This window comes from Diaphorina citri, unplaced genomic scaffold (genome assembly GCF_000475195.1).
Source record: "Diaphorina citri unplaced genomic scaffold, Diaci psyllid genome assembly version 1.1 scaffold133, whole genome shotgun sequence".
In the NCBI taxonomy this organism is placed as follows: Eukaryota; Metazoa; Arthropoda; class Insecta; order Hemiptera; family Psyllidae; genus Diaphorina; species Diaphorina citri.
This window is the reverse complement of record NW_007377570.1, coordinates 7129-24852: the sequence shown is the minus strand read 5'-3', so window position 1 is coordinate 24852 and position 17724 is coordinate 7129. Positions and strand designations below refer to the sequence as shown.

At 36.3% G+C, this 17724-nt stretch overlaps 1 protein-coding gene and 2 long non-coding RNA genes across 3 annotated transcripts; all 3 read right to left on the bottom strand.

The window, feature by feature from the left end:
* Window positions 1–234: 234 nt before the first annotated feature.
* Window positions 235–1432, bottom strand: LOC113465598. Its single transcript, XR_003390255.1, has 2 exons — window positions 561–1432; window positions 235–343 (listed from the first exon to the last, which is right to left on the bottom strand). It is a non-coding gene; the product is annotated as an uncharacterized LOC113465598 (long non-coding RNA).
* A 4776-nt stretch (window positions 1433–6208) lies between these two features.
* Window positions 6209–11008, bottom strand: LOC113465597. The gene is made up of 2 exons (XR_003390254.1): window positions 10061–11008; window positions 6209–9758 (listed from the first exon to the last, which is right to left on the bottom strand). It is a non-coding gene; the product is annotated as an uncharacterized LOC113465597 (long non-coding RNA).
* A 458-nt stretch (window positions 11009–11466) lies between these two features.
* LOC103525027 (frizzled-2) lies at window positions 11467–13230 on the bottom strand. Its single transcript, XM_026820251.1, has 2 exons — window positions 13096–13230; window positions 11467–12716 (listed from the first exon to the last, which is right to left on the bottom strand). Exons 1-2 carry the CDS (start codon window positions 13200–13202, stop codon window positions 11504–11506), a joined length of 1320 nt encoding a protein of 439 aa, XP_026676052.1. The 5' UTR covers window positions 13203–13230; the 3' UTR covers window positions 11467–11503.
* Window positions 13231–17724: the final 4494 nt, after the last annotated feature.

The window sequence follows — 17724 nt, the reverse complement described above, 5'->3', positions numbered from 1 at the left end:
CTTTGCTTTAGGATTATCATGCCAGTTGTTTATTTTGCTTTGTATAAAAAGCTAAAGTAGATGTTTTTAATCACAAAGTTTTGCGGGTAATGTAAATGTACCTATGTTTTGGATCATTTGGAAAATTTCCAATCATTTTTTGAATTATTTGAAAAACTAAATTTAAAGAACTTTTGTTTTGCTATAACTGCTGACATTGTATACGGGAAATTTCTACTAATCTAGATTTTTTTGGTAGGGTTATGACGTTCAGAATATTATCATTATTTTTACTTTCTTTCATGCTTGTGTATAATGAAAGCTTGTTTAAAAAATATCCTTTTTTATCGAGGCATAATTTTACCTTTCCATTTGTTTATTATATTTGAAAAACTAAATTTAAAGAACTTTTGTTTTGCTATAACTGCTGACATTGTATACGGGAAATTTCTACTAATCTAGATTTTTTTTGGTAGGGTTATGACGTTCAGAATATTATCATTATTTTTACTTTCTTTCATGCTTGTGTATATTGAAAGCTTGTTTAAAAAATATCCTTTTTTATCGAGGCATAATTTTACCTTTCCATTTGTTTATTGTTGTAAAAAGGTGCTGTGTACATGCTTAATCTAGTATTGAATTTCTAGATAACAAATACAAATGATAAAGTGTTAATTGAATGATTTTGAAACAGGGCAGTAGAAAGATTTGAATGGAAAATTCTAACGTTTAAATTTTTGTTTCTATTTTACGTGTGTTTCACAGGTGTTCCCGTTCTAAAGTAGGAAGAAACACTCTCAAGACTTGTTCATTATTTGTTAATTATGCAATGTGTTTTTTTAGTTAAATCCCCCTTTTTACTTTCCTTATCCTATAGGAAGGAACGTTTCACGTGGTATTGGTGGGTAAAGATTACATTAGATGACATTGAAATGAGGGGTCTACTGACGAAATTCCTGTGTGCGGAGTCCAGTATGTAGAACTATTGCACCCCAAAAACATACAATGCCAGGCAATGTTCCATTTCCCTTTTTTTCCACCACTACCACTATGAAAATCGCGAAAGGAAAATGCTCGTTAGGTGTTTTGTTTGTAGATTTCCGATCTCTTGTAAAATTGTTTACCTACTCGTTAGGCATTGAATTGTTTACTTTGCTATATTTATATTTTATATTCCACTGTATAGTTCCTGTAGTCTGTAGGATTTACATGCTTTTATTTAACCTGCCTCGGTGGTGTAAGACCTTGGTAATCAGGAGGGCGTGGGTTCAATCCCAGCCGAGGTATGCAATTTTATCTTCAATATAATTTGAGAATTTGACCACAATAATAGTAGTAGCCTACTGCTGGAGTAGAGGGACTTTCTAGTCTGCGAGCAGTACAAATAAGCACTCCTGTCCAGCCATGGAAGCCAGCAGTTCCTTTGGAAAAAAAATTGGGACACTCTTAGGAAATTGACATGGGAGTAGTGAGAACAAGTGGGTGATGGATCCTGAGAGTGAAGTCCTGAGGGATATTAGCACTAGTGGCTCAGGTGAGTTGAACTGTTATCACGTCACGTCACGTGAGCTCATGGGGACTTATGTAGATGGAAAGATGTAGTTCACAGTTTTTCCATAATGTACGTAATTTCGTTCATGATAGCTACACTGTACTTCACGTCACGTGATAGTAGTGTAGCCTATGTTTAAACAGAAGAAGCCGGTCCTTGAGTGAGAGAAGTACCGCAAGAAGTATTAGAGAGTTTTTTCAACCAAAATTAGCGTCTCGTTAACGGAAGTGCAGAAACGACAAAGGAAATTTTTTTTTTTTTTTTTTTTTTTTTTTTTTTAAATACGTACGTTTCATTACGTAATAAAGGCATGTAATTTTAAATATTTACCTAACGTTTGCCTTGGGTGTGTATGGGGCCCAATTTGTATACTGAATACCCGAGTAGGTTATACTAAAGGGTGTCCCAATAAGAACACAAGATTTGAAAGGGTCATAACTTTTTTACTTATGCGTTGTTTTATTTTGCCCAATCTTTTACAGATTAATTGTAAACATATCAAAATTAGTAATCATGAAGCCTAAAACTGTTCAACAACGTAAAATTGACACATAATCACTTTTGCGCGAGCATTTTCCTAGTCGAAATCCTGTTATTTGCCGTTTTTCTGACGAGAAATGGCCTCCATGATCATGTCATTTTACACCCCTAGACTATTTTTTGTGAGGGTATCTAAAGTCACAGGTTTACACCAACAAACTCACAAGCTTTGAAGCATTGAAAGGTGAAATTCAAAGTTGCATCACCGAGATACAGCCTGATTTCCTCGAATTTGTCATCGAAAATTTTGTCAAAAGGAAACGAATGTACCATCAAAGTCGAGGAAGTTATTTGTTTGATTATTGTTCCATACAAAATTTCAGAATGTTTAATTCTCAAATCATCTAAGAAGTCCATTTCATTCCATGGAGAACCATGCTTTATTAAACAATCAAATCTTGCGTTCTTATATTGGGACACCCTTTATTAATGGTCGGCACCACAACTTCAGTTTAAACTTGGTTTAAGTTTAACTCTCGGTTTAAGCAAATCTGATTGGTTGATTTCGAAAATGTTAGCCAATCAGAATTGATTAATCCGAGAGTTAAACTTAAACCGAGTTTAATTTAATCTCAGGTTATGGTCCCGACTATTAAACATTGTAGTTAATCTTAGATTTTTAGACACAGACCAAAGATTATATTTTAGACATACGTTTTTTTCTCTTTACTATTTAATATGTAGGATTTTTGTCTCATAGATTTTCAGATTATTTTAGAACATTTTTAGACAGATAGGTATGTTTTTCAGAGATGGGTTTTGCACTTTCTAAAAAAAATTATGAAATTCCTCATGATCTTGATGGGGTAACTACTGGATAATGTGTACTGTGTACCTACCCGCCAAGGTGTTTAGTGACGAGGCTCCCTCCATTCTGCGACAAGCTATCTCAATTGCCAAAATGGTCTCTGATCTGATAAAAACGATGAGTTTTGATTTTTGGCCATACTGAAAATACAGGTATGACGAACCATCGTTACAGTCTTGAGGAAATTTTGGAAAGTGCAAAATCTGAACTATTTTTACTTTCTATTTTGTATACTGACTGGCATGATCTTTTATTCTTGTTTATTTTTGAGGGCATCAATGTTCAATGCTGTCCATTCCATAACCTTAAGGCCGTCGACTGTGTGAACACACCAGTAAATGTTAACCTCGTACCTTCATTGTTAACCTTGGTCTTCCTACCTTTGTTTAATTTGGATATTTTATAGTTGATATACTTTTTCATGTTTCCATTCCCTGTTATGAATTGAGGAGCTGGGTGCAAAAAGGGAAATATTGATTTTTTGCCCTTTTTGCAGAAAACAGTTTTTAGAATAGACCGTGGTGCGCTCTATATTCCAGCGTTTGAACTGCAGTGATAACTTTTTTTTCGATGAGTTACAGCGTTTTTTGTAAACATACTTTTCAAGGATTTTGATGAAAAATTGAAAACTTTAAAGTTAAATATGTATCAGAGAAGAGTCGGGAGTCAAAGAGCGAGTTGAAAAAAAGAGTAGTTCCTTTTACTGAGTAGCTCAGTTGGGATCCAATCCCAAAGATGAGTCAAAAGTCGCATCTCTAGTAGCAAGGTTTTTTTTTTAATAATAATAAAACGCACTAATTTATTGGTATTAATCAATATTAATTTATTATTTTTATTTTATTCATATTTATTGATGAAAAATTGAAAACTTTAAAGTTAAATATCTCAGCTTGATGATTTTCATTTATTGCCCTTTTTGCACCCAGCTCCTCAATTGAACAAATTTGTACGAATACCTAGCTGGATGTGGTATTTTAGACATTCCATTTTAGCCCCCTCTTGAAAGGAAAACTAAATTTGTTCAAAGTATTTGCTCTTGTAAGCTTCCATTAGGTTTAAACAAATATTCCTTCACGTGACATACACAAAATAGCCCAAGACCGCCCTTTTTGCACCCAGCTCCTCAATTGAACAAATTTGTACGAATACCTAGCTGGATGTGGTATTTTAGACATTCCATTTTAGCCCCCCTCTTGAAAGGAAAACTAAATTTGTTCAAAGTATTTGCTCCTGTAAGCTTCCATTAGGTTTAAACAAATATTCCTTCATGTGACATACACAAAATAGCCCAAGACCTATGAGTCATCTACGTTTATTACTATTTCAATCTATTAATAATAATAAAAAATAATATTAAATATTTTTATTATTACTAAAAAAAGGGGGGAAATCTACAAAGAAAATGGAAATTTGTAAAAATTTGTACAGATCTTTCATTCGTGATTTTAATTACGAATATTAAATTTACACATGAAAAATATTGTATACCATTTTCAATCAAAGATGGCGGTTTCCCTTTTGTAATAAGAAAAACGCAGGGAAATCAATTTTGGTAAACAGAACCCAAAAAAAGATAACATGATTTCAACTGCGGTCTGTTGTCCTATTTAATTGAAAATAGTATAACTTAGGTTAAATCTTACGAAAAATATAAATAAGGTAACAAACAGTCATTGAAATCGTAAAGTATTTTGAATTTTGAGTCAACTTTTCAACTCAAAATCAAAAGGTCTTTTTCACCAACAAGCAGGGCCTTTTGTTAACATCACGTGGTAAACATACTTGGACACTAGATCTAGAGGTCGCGGGTTCGAACCCCAATCGGAGCTGACCTTTTTGGTGATTTTTCAAGCATTTTCTTCCCTTTCACGCTCTTAAAAAAGTTAAAGTAAATCAGTTCTACTAGATTTGGTTCCACAGGCGTTTTAAACTGATTTAAACAATTAAACCAGCTTAAGTGACTGGGGTTCCAGACCTAAATTTATTTAATTACCTAAATATTTTGTAAATATATAAAATACAATCAAGTCAAACAAATTTAACAGCGATTAGCAAAGACCATTACACCATGGGGGCTGATTAAACCGTAAAGTTTTCCTTTTGGGTTCGATTCCCGCCCGGGGCGGATTTCATACCAAATAGGTAAAGTTCGTTTTCGGAACGGCTGACTTTCTTCTATCCTGTCTTGCTTTCGGAACGATAATATCTTGTAGTAACAGTTCCCTCTATCAAACCCCCTCTTTTTTTTATACGGGTTAACGATCCCTGCTAATCGGCTGTTTAAAAAATCAAAAATTACGTATATCTGTTGTATTCTTAGAGGGAGAAATGATTGCGCCTATCAACTTAATAGTAGGAATAGGAAACATAAATAAATGCCAAACATCAAATAAATATTCAAACAAGCAACATAATAGGAAATGAAATGAGGAGCTAAATAAAGAAAAAAAAACATCCCTGTAATCTTGGTTTAATGGCACAGTATGAGTTTAAACTTTGTTTAGGTTAACGTTGGATTAAAATAATAGACCAAATCCTAGCTGGGATTGTAATTTGAGTAGAGTGTCAAACGAATCTGAATTTAATTATTGAATTAAATTGATAACCAGTTAAGCCAATCTCGGATTAACTTAAACAAAGTTTAAACTCGAGCTGTGGTCCAGGACTTAAATTTAAGAAGAAAAATAGAAGGAAGTGTGAATTACTCGGACTTTTTTGCAGTTTTCAGACAAATTTTAAACCCAAGTTTTACGCAAATTTTAGTAAATTAATGTTGATAAAAAATAAATAAATAAATAAAATAGATCCTTTTGCTACTTTCAGATCTTCAGGGTTCAAGATAAATCCAGGTTCTAATATTACTTATTTATATTTATACTGAGATTATAGGACCAAATTCCTGCGTAGACAAAATACCAATATCTCTCTCTTTCTCGACTCGGGAACAAGCCTACAAGCACCAGTTATTTACATACCAACTCCCCTGGACAAAGACTAATGATGCAGCATTTTCTATCAATATCAGAAACATTTCCTAACCCAAATGACATGAGTACCAACATTCTTCAGATGCTTAGCAATCAAACAAAAGATACCATGCGAGATAGGAATGAATTTTAGATATGGGGAACTGCCAGCCTAGTTAGGTTGGTTGGTAAATCCGCCCCGGGCGGGAATCGAACCCGCGGCCTAGCGCTTACAAGGCAGACGCACTACCAACTAAGCTAACTAGGCTGGCAAACACCCAGATTTGGATTCCCGATAAGGCGTCAGAAATGTACCTTAGTCATTGTGCTGCTGGTTTAACACTTGACTCTCAAGTCAAGGGTCCGGGTTCTTCAGACTTCAAGTTCTTCTTGTTTTGTGTACTCTTGGGAAAATTACGAGAACAAAGGCAGTTTTATGGACTTGAGTTTATAGGCGTGCTTATTGGGCATTTTTGATAATTGAACCAAGATTTGCCGCCTGGGAAAATGACTTTTAGGAGTGCTTATTGGGCATTTTTGACTGTTGAACCAAGATTTGCCGCCTGGGAAAATGCTTTCTAAAATATTTAGACAGGTGATTAAAATGTTGCTTAACTTCGTGATTTATTGGGAACGGGTACACTCAACGTGCTAATGACATAGCCCGCTAGCTCAGGTAGAACTTTTGTTCAGTACGCTGAGTGCAGCCCGAAATAGCCAAATCAATTTGCAATTTTTCGCGCAAAATCCCCAATATACGAGTAGGTAAGACTGAGTATAATTTTTTACGAGGTCCCACCAGACCTCAAAAAGGTTCAAATTACCCAGAGAAATATATTATTATTATTATTATTATTATTATTATTATTATTATTATTATTATTATTATTATTATTATTATTTTAATGAATTTTAGTCACGGACTCCCCAACAAGCTACATAGGTAGGTATCATTAGAGCGTCACAACATCCTCTGACGGCCATTGATATAAACAAAAAGTAGGTAATAAAAATAATAATATAAAGTCTATAAACCAACTGTTTTACAGCCCCTCCAAACATTATCCCTGTTTTATTCCTCTTTCCCCAGAGGGATTAGGATCTTAGAAATAAAGAACATCTTACATTGTGAAACAAAGTAACATTAATAATAACGATGATAATATTATAATAATAATGATAATAATAATAATAATCTCCGATTCCAAGATCAAGATTGTGTCACCTGTAACCTGAGACTTTTTATAATAAAATTACTATTACTATTAATCCAACAAGAACCTAAAAAGTGGGAACCCAAAACAACCCTCTTGGGGTTTGAAAAAGAAATCTGGTATCCCGCTGGCTTAGAAATATGCATTTGGGTTAGAATCGTTGGAATCTAAAGGACCATTTTTTCTTCTTCTTCTTCTTCTTCTTCTTCTTCTTCTTCTTCTTCTTCTTCTTCTTCTTCTTCTTCTTCCTTTCGTTTTTCTTTTTTTCGAATGTTTACATTTTTTATTTATTGTTTCTTTTCTAACAAGGACCTGTGTGTTGTTTGTTATCTTGATTGGGGGAGTTGTTTCCATACAAATTCCAACACTTCTGCTGGGGGGACAATAATGAAATCATTGTACAAGTTCTGAATGGGTTCTATTGAAATCGAGAAATAGAAGAGAGTTGAATGGAATTGAATAGGACAGCCGAGTAATTCACACTTGATAAACAAAGTAATAGTAGAGAGAAAAAGGAGCTAAAATAGACATAATTATGTAACAGGTTTCACCAATAACTTGATTGGAGATTTCACAAAAGGGAGACTTTTTAATTGTCCAAAAAAATCGTCATTATTTGTCATTTGGCTTTTTGTAACTTTCTAATTTGCCAAATTTGTGAAAGAACTCATTAAATACATAATTACCTATATGTCTATTTAAGGGTTCAATGTGTTTAAACATCAGTTAGGGAAATGTGTTTTTGAATCACTTGTACTTGGAAACATCTTCACTCCTTTAAATCTAGAATATTATAGATTTACTGACTCCTTTTTGGGGAATTAAAAAAAAAATCTCCCAATAGCGAAATCTCTGAATAAAGTCATTAATGAAATCCACCAAAAGTATTCTTCTATTTTAGAAACAAAAAATTGCACATTTTATGCTCAACAAATTGTGCCAAAGGAGCATTGGAAAACGAGACATGGAACCTAAAGGAAATTCTATATTATATATAAATACCGAATTGTTTCAAAATTAAATAATTAAATTTTATGGCATTTTTCTAATCAAAATAATTGGGACTTTCTTTTTACAAAATAGAAAAGAAAACTTTCTTGAGCATTTTCATTGAGGATTGGTGGTTTGGGAAAAAGATTGGCCAACGATTTGCCCAACAATTCCTACATAGGTGTGAGGCTTTTGTTAGTTATAGTTTTTTAGTTGTCGCCAAACGAAAATCGGATCTAACAACCAACTTCCAATGAAAATACTCCTAATTTTAACAATACTACAGCGAAAAATTCAATAGCACAAGTTACAAATCAATAGATCAATTCACCTTTAAAAGAAAAAATAACTAAAAAAATCAAAGATCATGGCAAGAGAAATAGTTAAATTTTATATGCGTACAAAACATACGTACGAGTTAATTAGGAAGATTTACACTAGACACACACAATTTTTCAACTATACAAAATAACTAAAAATACACATCATTAGAAAACACTACCAAAAATATTAACAATTTTACAGTTACCAATTTTACAATTAACAACTTTACAACTTTGTGTATAATGGTTGTATATTATACAATTACTAATTTCTCATAGGAAATATTAGTTCGAGGACTAGACAGATCACAAGGAAATGTACACATATTTACAACAAATTGAACAGTTCATCGGAAAAAAGACAAATTTTACTCTTCAATCTTTTCTCCTGAGGAGAAAAGGAAAGTAAAAGAAAAGTGCATGGGTGACCTAATGAAAAAAATCTGTTGTGGAGGAAAAAAAGAGTGGTATCCCAGAAGATGGTATATCCAATATCATATGTCTGCTTGCTCTTCTCCTGAGAGAGAGTACACAATTATCACTGTGACCTTTGTAGACCCAAAGTAACTTAGAAGATGATACTGATAATAATGATTTTTTTCGGATACCAATTTTTTTTTAGATATCCCTTTAGGTCTTTTCTTTTTAGGATGGTAAGTGTATTCGTCATTTATACGAAGTGAAATCATAAAACATTTGAATCATTACAATCCAATATATCAATATGAACATACATACTTGATTCACAAGAGGATGCATCATCACATTATTCACTGATGAACAATCCATATGTATTCCAACATACTCATTTACTCATATATTGTAAGTAGGTATTCTGTGTCTATATTCACACATGAACACACGGAATCTATCCGTAAACACATGATTAATTTATTAATAGACCCTACTGAATTAACTGACTTCAAACTTTAATAAATTCCCCGGTTCCAATATAGTTACATATGAATTTATGGATGAATATTGGGAATAATTATGTGGATGAATATAAGGATTTCGAACTCAAATACGGAAATGCTACTCATCAACCAATCAGGACTTGGGAATTTTGTGTGTGCATTGGGTGTTTGAAATGTTTGTTTGTTTTCGTTTTGTATATTATGTTTGCCTCTTCAGTGTTTACTTTCCTCATCCTTGTAACGCAACATATGAAGTGAGTTATTATATGCCTAGGTGACGTAGTGGACAAGACCCCCGCTTGGTAAACAGGAGGATGTGGGTCCGATATCAGTCAAGGCATGGAATTTTATCCTCATTTATTTGAGAATTTGACCACATAATAATAGAGCTCTAAGGGTTAGGTGGTAGAGAACGCCTCCGGCGATTCCCTTTCGGGATGAGCTATTCGCTTTTTATTTAAACATATACCTATCTCGGTGGTGTAGTGGTCAAGGCGCTCGCCTGGTAAACAGGAGGGCGTGGGTTCAATCCCAGCCGAGGTATGGAATTTTATCCTCAATATAATTTGAGAATATGACCACAATAATAAGGCCGTGGGTTCAATCCCAGCCGAGGTATGGAATTTTATCCTCAATATAATTTGAGAATTTGACCACAATAATAGTACTCCCACTGCTGGAGTAAAGGGACTTTACAGTCCTATGCGAGCAGTATAAATAAGCACTATTATTATTATTATTATTATTATTATTATTATTATTATTATATACGCTAAACTACAGGATTTGGACTGTAAAACCAATGTTTTGAGTACAAAACATACGACTGTATATCATGATTGAATATAAGGACAAAATAAGGGCCCAAAAATAATACGTACCTACTATTAATAGAAATTTAAGGATACCTAAGTACTTCTGATAACGCCACAAAGGACGAAGAGGTTCAAAACCCGGTTTATATTTGGGTTAGGAAAAAACCTGCAGGGTAACATGATGGATGAGCATTTTTCAGAAACCCATTTAGCTTTGAAAAAAACATATATTAATAAATCAAACATTTTTAATTACTTTTTTCTTCTTTTTAATCGGGACTCTAATTTATGAGGGATACCTGAATTTTTGCAAACCCGTTTTTTCTCTTCTGAAACATGAAATTTATTTACAGAGGTCCGAAGTTACCATCTCTTTTTCATCTCGGAGACTTGTTAAGGAATTTTGAAGTTTCGCTCAAAACACATAAATATTAGTATAATCTAAGATATCCTAAGCTATAAAAATTATATGCTCAATATGCTCATTCAAAAAGAATTATTTTGAGGATTAACGAGTTTGTAAGAACTGTGGCAGTGTCCAATTTAATTTTTACTTTTTAACAAGTTGTAGAATCCACGACAGTGGATTGTGGAATTTATGAGTGAGAGTGTGCAAAAAAGTGCGAGGAATTGAGGAATGCTTTCCTTCCTATAGGATAAGGAAAATAAGGAGGAAGGTTACGGTAGGTACCTTGGGGCAGTGCTATTGGGAACTCCAAAAAATTGTAGGTACCAAATTTTTACCTATTGGAATTTGTTATGGCAGTGGTATCATGTCGGGCTATATAGTGCAGACTTTTTCGTCATCCGAAAATGTTCATTAAATATGGCACATTTATCATTCAAGTCAACAACAGACGCTAATAAATTACACAAAATACAACAAACTTGTTCAAATAGTATACCCCCTATAGGATAAGGAAAATAAGGAGGAAGGTTACGGTAGGTACCTTGGGGCAGTGCTATTGGGAACTCCAAAAAATTGTAGGTACCAAATTTTTACCTATTGGAATTTGTTATGGCAGTGGTATCATGTCGGGCTATAGTGCAGACTTTTTCGTCATCCGAAAATGTTCATTAAATATGGCACATTTATCATTCCAGTCAACAACAGACGCTAATAAATTACACAAAATACAACAAACTTGTTCAAATAGTATACCCCCTCTGTACAAAATTTCGTCATTTTATACACAATAAATTTACAATGATTACAATCTCTAGGCCGAGGTCCTATGTACAGAACTATTTACAGGCGCGTACTTTGCAGTAACTTTCAGATCGGTCCGTAGTTGCTGATCTCAGGAACTTGCTGCTGATGGTGATGCTGGCTGCTCATATTCTGGCTCTCGTTGCTAGAGTTCTGAGATCTAGCAGGCGGATTGAGCTGAGAATAATGTCATACATGGACATGACTCGAGTAGGGGTTCTGCTTGAGTGATGACGTCATACTGTGTGCCCCTCCCCCCATCACAGGGACAGCAGGGATGGGAATGTTAGGGGGTGGCGGCATCCCGTGTGCCAGGGGCGGCAAGTAGTCATGTTGCTTGAGGACCCTGTGCTTGTTTGTGTTGATGAGGACGCGCGTTGTGTTGTTATTGAAACCAAACAGACGATTCCAGAGTTTCTTCCACGAGCTAAACGTTTTGCCGGACCAAATCCACACCCCTGAGGTCAACCCGACTGCCAACGCCATGAAGTATTTGAGTAGCAACACGACGTGCAGGGGCTTGAAGTAATCCTTATCCAGCTTCTCACTGCAAGGACATACAATACTCTCTACATATTCGTTGTAGACGTAGGACTCATAGATGAGACAACCAATCACAATGGATGCCGGCAGTGTCGAAAGCACGCTGAAGATCCCGATACGAATCATAAGCTTCTCCAACTTGTCTGCCTTGGTGCGGTTACTAATACCACCTTGGTTCTTAATAACATTACGGATGCGAAACAGAGAGATGAAGCCGCCAAACAAGAAGATGATCCCTAGGATGAGATAGATAATGAGAGGAAACACGACAAAGTACTTGAGATTGTGAATGTTGTGATTCCCCACGTAGCAGATACCGGCAATCGTATCCCCATCCACAGCACTCATGATGATCACACTGACAGACTTGACGGTCGGGATGAGCCACGCAGCCAAGTGGAAGTACAACGAGTAGCTGGCAATCGCCTCATTACCCCACTTGAGTCCTGCAGCCAGGAACCAGGTGAAGCTGAGGATGACCCACCAGATGTAGGAGGACATGCCGAAGAAATAGACAAGGAGGAAGACCAGTGTGCACGGTGTAGGACCTGAAGCCCCATAGCGAACCATCTGGTCTTCACAGGCCACCTCCTCATGACCGACAGACACACGGATCAAGTAGCCAATGCTGACCATGAAGTAACAGCCGGATAGGAACACGATGGGACGCTCTGGATATTTGAACCTCTCCGTGTCTATGAGGAATGTAGTGAGTGTCATCAGAGTGGAAATGCAGCAGAGGGCAGACATGACGAAGATCCACATGGAGGCAAACTCACGTTCTGGCTGAGAGAAGAAGATACCTTGGCATGGATAGGCACAGTTGTTGATACCGGACACCGCGATACTGCGGTTATACCTGAGGAGCAGAAGACAATAAACATAAAGGTATCAATAATGGTGAAGAAATTGAGGAATTTTGCATATTCATATTGTCTTTATCGATGTTTAGGTTCGACTGAATGATTTTCCGTGCGCGAAGCCCTCAACCTGAAGGCACAGTTATATCCTTTAAAGAACAACCAGAAATGGCAATACAGGCAAACTTCTCAATAGTATTCTCATTCAATGGGGGTCAAATGGATTTCACCAAAATTTATTCAGTCATTAGAACTCCTGTTAAGCTAACAGCCAGTTAAGTTCCATTTAATTTGTATTGGCTTAACAGGGCTGTTAAGCTCACGGGCTGTTTGAGGCTGGAAAGAAGGTTGGTGAAATCCACCATTAGTGATACTTACCAATGGGATTCTCGTTCAATGGGGATGAGTGGGGCGCGACACTTGCACGTACAATCCCGGTCATCTTCCAATGGGGATTCGGACTCCTTGCATTTCCCTGCGAACATAACCAAATGGAAAATGGTGATCAGATGAAGAAATATTGATAGGGGAAACTATAACTGCTAAGGTCTTATCGTCCCGAAAGCGAAGAGAAGAAGACAGGATAGGAAAAAGCCAACCCTCCCGAAAACGAACCTTATCCGTTCAGGATAAAATCCGCCCCGGGCGGGAATCGAACCCGCAACCTAGCGCTTACAAGGAAAACGCGCTACCCTCCAAGCTAACTAGGCTGGGGAAGAAATATTTACTATCATCCATACACTATTCTCCCTATCTCCAGAAAATCTAGAAAGCTGAAAACTGGTAGAACTATTCCTAATATGTTCTAGATGTGCAATAAGAGGGGATTTTGCCGAAATCTAAACCGATCTCGAGTTACGATTGGTTTTCCGTGGGGAAGCACAGTAAAACACATTAGCTAGTAAAACAGCAGCTAGTAAAGCTGCTAGTAAAACACATTAGCCAATTTGACCGAGTAAAAGAGTCAGCCGTGTAAGGTTCAATTTGTATCATAAAATAATAATAGTTAAGTAATCTTGTTTATTATTACTATCAGTATCTTGATTATTATTACTAGTATTATTATCTTAATTATTACTACTAGTTTTATTATTATCTTCATCACTATCCCATGTAAAACGAGCACTCGTCTCAAGAAAGAATTAATCCTCATTAAATTATGCATAAACAAGCACAATCCGATTTGAATTACTATAAAGTCCAATTATGTTTTCTTACATAATAAAAAGGCACAATCTAATATTTTTTCCTTCGAAGAACTTAAATTAGAAAGAAATTAAAATTACGAGTTAGAGCAGGGATTCCCAAACTGGGCGATATCGCCCATTTGTGGGCGATTTTCGGACGCTGCTGGGCGTTCTGAATCATTTTCTGTTTTGATGGGCATTTAAAGATGGGCGCTGAGCAATTTGGCTGTTTAATTAGTTTTGCCCAAGAATCTCATTTCCATACTTATTAATAAGTATGTAGATTTCTCCTCAAGGTACAAACAAAGGCAAGGCAAGGCTAGGAATAAAATTCTAAAAATCCATCTATTTTTTTTCTTTTATTTGCAAGTACATTTCCATAGTTTTTATTTGAACAATCCCCATATTAACAATTTATCAACGTGAATATCAAGTACTGCTCAGTGCCATCAAGCATAATTTAAAAATATTTTTTATAGTCCTTCCAAAACCTGATTTTATTTAACTTTTGAATGTTGACGTCTACCTTAAGAGTTCCCTCTATCACTCCTCTCGGAAAAAAAAAATCCGCGTTCAAAAGTTACAAAGGGTTTGTAAAGTTACATGGGTGGGGGAACAGAAATACTTTACCTCCTATAGGATAAGGAAAGTAAAAAAAAAAGACATAGGTACCTACGTCTGGGACACACGACACACTGTAGGCATACTTTAACTAACGCCTCAGTAAAGTATACAATACTCTTGTCAAGGTAGGTTAGGGTACATACTTACACAGTAGTACATGAGTTCGATATAGGGTACATATTCATGTAAGTACATATTTATGTAGGCTATGTAGAGGAGTTATACAGGGTTTATACGCTTTTCCCGGAATGAAATTCCATGACTTTTCCAGGAAATTTCCATGAATTTTCCAGAAAATTAGGGGGGCGGAGGTACATATGTACTTAATCGGTAAGATTACCCCTTCGTTTAAATGAAATATGCAATATGCAGAACGTCAATGAATATGAGAGGAAATGCGCCGCAGGCCGTTTTTCAGAAATACCTACTTGATATTTAATTTGAATAATTTACATTTTTTACCGGGTGGCAAATTCCATGACTTTTCCAGGTTTTCTTTAAATTTTCACGATTTTCCATGACTTTTTGGCCGATTTTCAGATTCCATGACTTTTCCAGGTTTTCCAGTTTTTCCAGGTCGCGTATAAACCCTGTTAGAGAGTAATAATGTGTTGGGTAGGTAGAGAGGGAGGGAGGTAGGTAGGTGAGAGAGGGAAGTAAGAGAGGTGAGAAGGTATAATTAAGGAGATCTGGAGCATATTGCAAGAGTTGACATTTAGGTTACACGGGAAGAAAAAGAGGTGGAAGAGAGAAGAAGAAGAAGGAAAAGGAGAAGAAGAAGAAGAAGGAAAAGGAGGAGAAGAAGAAGAAGGAAAAGGAGGAGAAGAAGAAGGAGGAGAAGAAGGAGGAGGAGGAGAAGAAGAAAAAGAAGAAGGAAAAGGAGGCGAAGAAGAAGGAGGAGGAGGAGGAGAAGAAGAAGAAGGAAAAGGAGAAGAAGAAGGAGAAGAAAAAGAAGAAGAAGAAGAGGACACAGCTGTTATAATTTGCACTTTTTCTTTCTCCCTTCTTTTCGTCCTCCTTCTCCTCTCCCTTTTCTCTCTCCTTCTTTCCTTCCCTTCCTCTCTCCTTTTTCTTCCACATTGGATAGCTGTTATAATTTGCACTTTTTCTCCTCTCCTCCTCCTCCTCCTCCTCTTTCCCTCTTTTTCACGCCTTACTTTTCTAGGTTGCAAAATTTCAAGGCAGCAGGAGCTAATGCAGATTTTTTTCTTCACTTTTAATCTTGAGAGGGCTTTTGTTCCAGGGCTGTGCTATGTTCATTATGTATGTAACTATGTATACATAAATGTATGGGTACATACTATGTTACTATCTACAGCTCGATACAGGTGGTCTCGGAAGTTAGGACTGCGCTCCTAGACAGGTTGTTTCAGAAGTCCTTCCAAAACCTGATTTTATTTAACTTTTGAATGTTGACGTCTACCTTAAGAGTTCCCTCTATCACTCCTCTCGGAAAAAAAAAAATCCGCGTTCAAAAGTTACAAAGGGTTTGTAAAGTTACATGGGTGGGGGAACAGAAATACTTTACCTCCCATAGGATAAGGAAAGTAAAAAAGACATAGGTACCTACGTCTGGGACACACGACACACTGTAGGCATACTTTAACTAACGCCTCAGTAAAGTATACAATACTCTTGTCAAGGTAGGTTAGGGTACATACTTACACAGTAGTACATGAGTTCGATATAGGGTACATATTCATGTAAGTACATATTTATGTAGGCTATGTAGAGGAGTTATACAGGGTTTATACGCTTTTCCCGGAATGAAATTCCATGACTTTTCCAGGAAATTTCCATGAATTTTCCAGAAAATTAGGGGGGCGGAGGTACATATGTACTTAATCGGTAAGATTACCCCTTCGTTTAAATGAAATATGCAATATGCAGAACGTCAATGAATATGAGAGGAAATGCGCCGCAGGCCGTTTTTCAGAAATACCTACTTGATATTTAATTTGAATAATTTACATTTTTTACCGGGTGGCAAATTCCATGACTTTTCCAGGTTTTCTTTAAATTTTCACGATTTTCCATGACTTTTTGGCCGATTTTCAGATTCCATGACTTTTCCAGGTTTTCCAGTTTTTCCAGGTCGCGTATAAACCCTGTTAGAGAGTAATAATGTGTTGGGTAGGTAGAGAGGGAGGGAGGTAGGTAGGTGAGAGAGGGAAGTAAGAGAGGTGAGAAGGTATAATTAAGGAGATCTGGAGCATATTGCAAGAGTTGACATTTAGGTTACACGGGAAGAAAAAGAGGTGGAAGAGAGAAGAAGAAGAAGGAAAAGGAGAAGAAGAAGAAGAAGGAAAAGGAGGAGAAGAAGAAGAAGGAAAAGGAGGAGAAGAAGAAGGAGAAGAAGCGAGGAGGAGGAGAAGAAGAAAAAGAAGAAGGAAAAGGAGCGAAGAAGAAGGAGGAGAGGGGAGGGAAGAAGAGAGAGGGGAAAAGAGAAGAAGAAGGAGAAGGAAAAGAGAAGAAGAAGAGGAAGAAGGGAAGAGGAGAGAGAGAGAGAGAAGAGAGAGGAGAGAGAGAGAGAGAGAGGATGAGAGAAGAGACGAAGAGAGAGCGAAAAAGATGGAGAGATAAGAACAAGGTGGGAGGAGGAGAAGGAGAGAGATAGAGAGAGGAGAAGGGAGAGAGAAAAAGAAATGGAAAAAGCTCTGATTTCTTTACTCTTCCATTACATCGGTATGCCAGAGAAAGAGTAACGAGAAGAGAAAGGAGAAAGAGAGAGAGAGAGAGAGAGAGAAAGAGAAAAGAGAGAAGAGAGAGAGGATAGAGGAGAGAGAGAAGAGAGGAGAGAGAGGAGAGACGAGAGAGGAGGGGAGTAAAAAAAAGAGAGAGAGGGGAGGTAAAAGGAGAAGGGAGACCCCTCTTTAAGGAGCAGAGTAAGGACTAGTGGGAGTTTTCGATTGATATCCGCAGTTATCCAAGTGACTAAAGTAGTGCTCACATCGAAAAACCTGGTTGTAAAAACTAATCTTTTTCACCTCCCTTTTTTTTTTTTTTTTTTTACTTTTACCGTTTTTTAAAACGAGATGTTTAAAGTTCAAACGAAAAAAAAATCGAAACGCATTAACCGTATCCTGCGCTGTACTGAAGAAGAGACAAAATAGGAATGCCAACAGACCTAAAACAAATTTTAAAATGACTACGAGAGAGATATCCAGAGAAATGAGAGAAGAGAATCAGTAAGGAT

Coding starts and splice junctions, on each gene's coding strand:
- LOC103525027 (XM_026820251.1), bottom strand. CDS start 13,202: ATGTTCGCAGGGAAATGCAAGGAGTCCGAATCCCCATTGGAAGATGAC. Junction 12,717..13,095: donor ATTGAACGAGAATCCCATTG/GTAAGTATCACT, acceptor TCTGCTCCTCAG/GTATAACCGCAGTATCGCGG.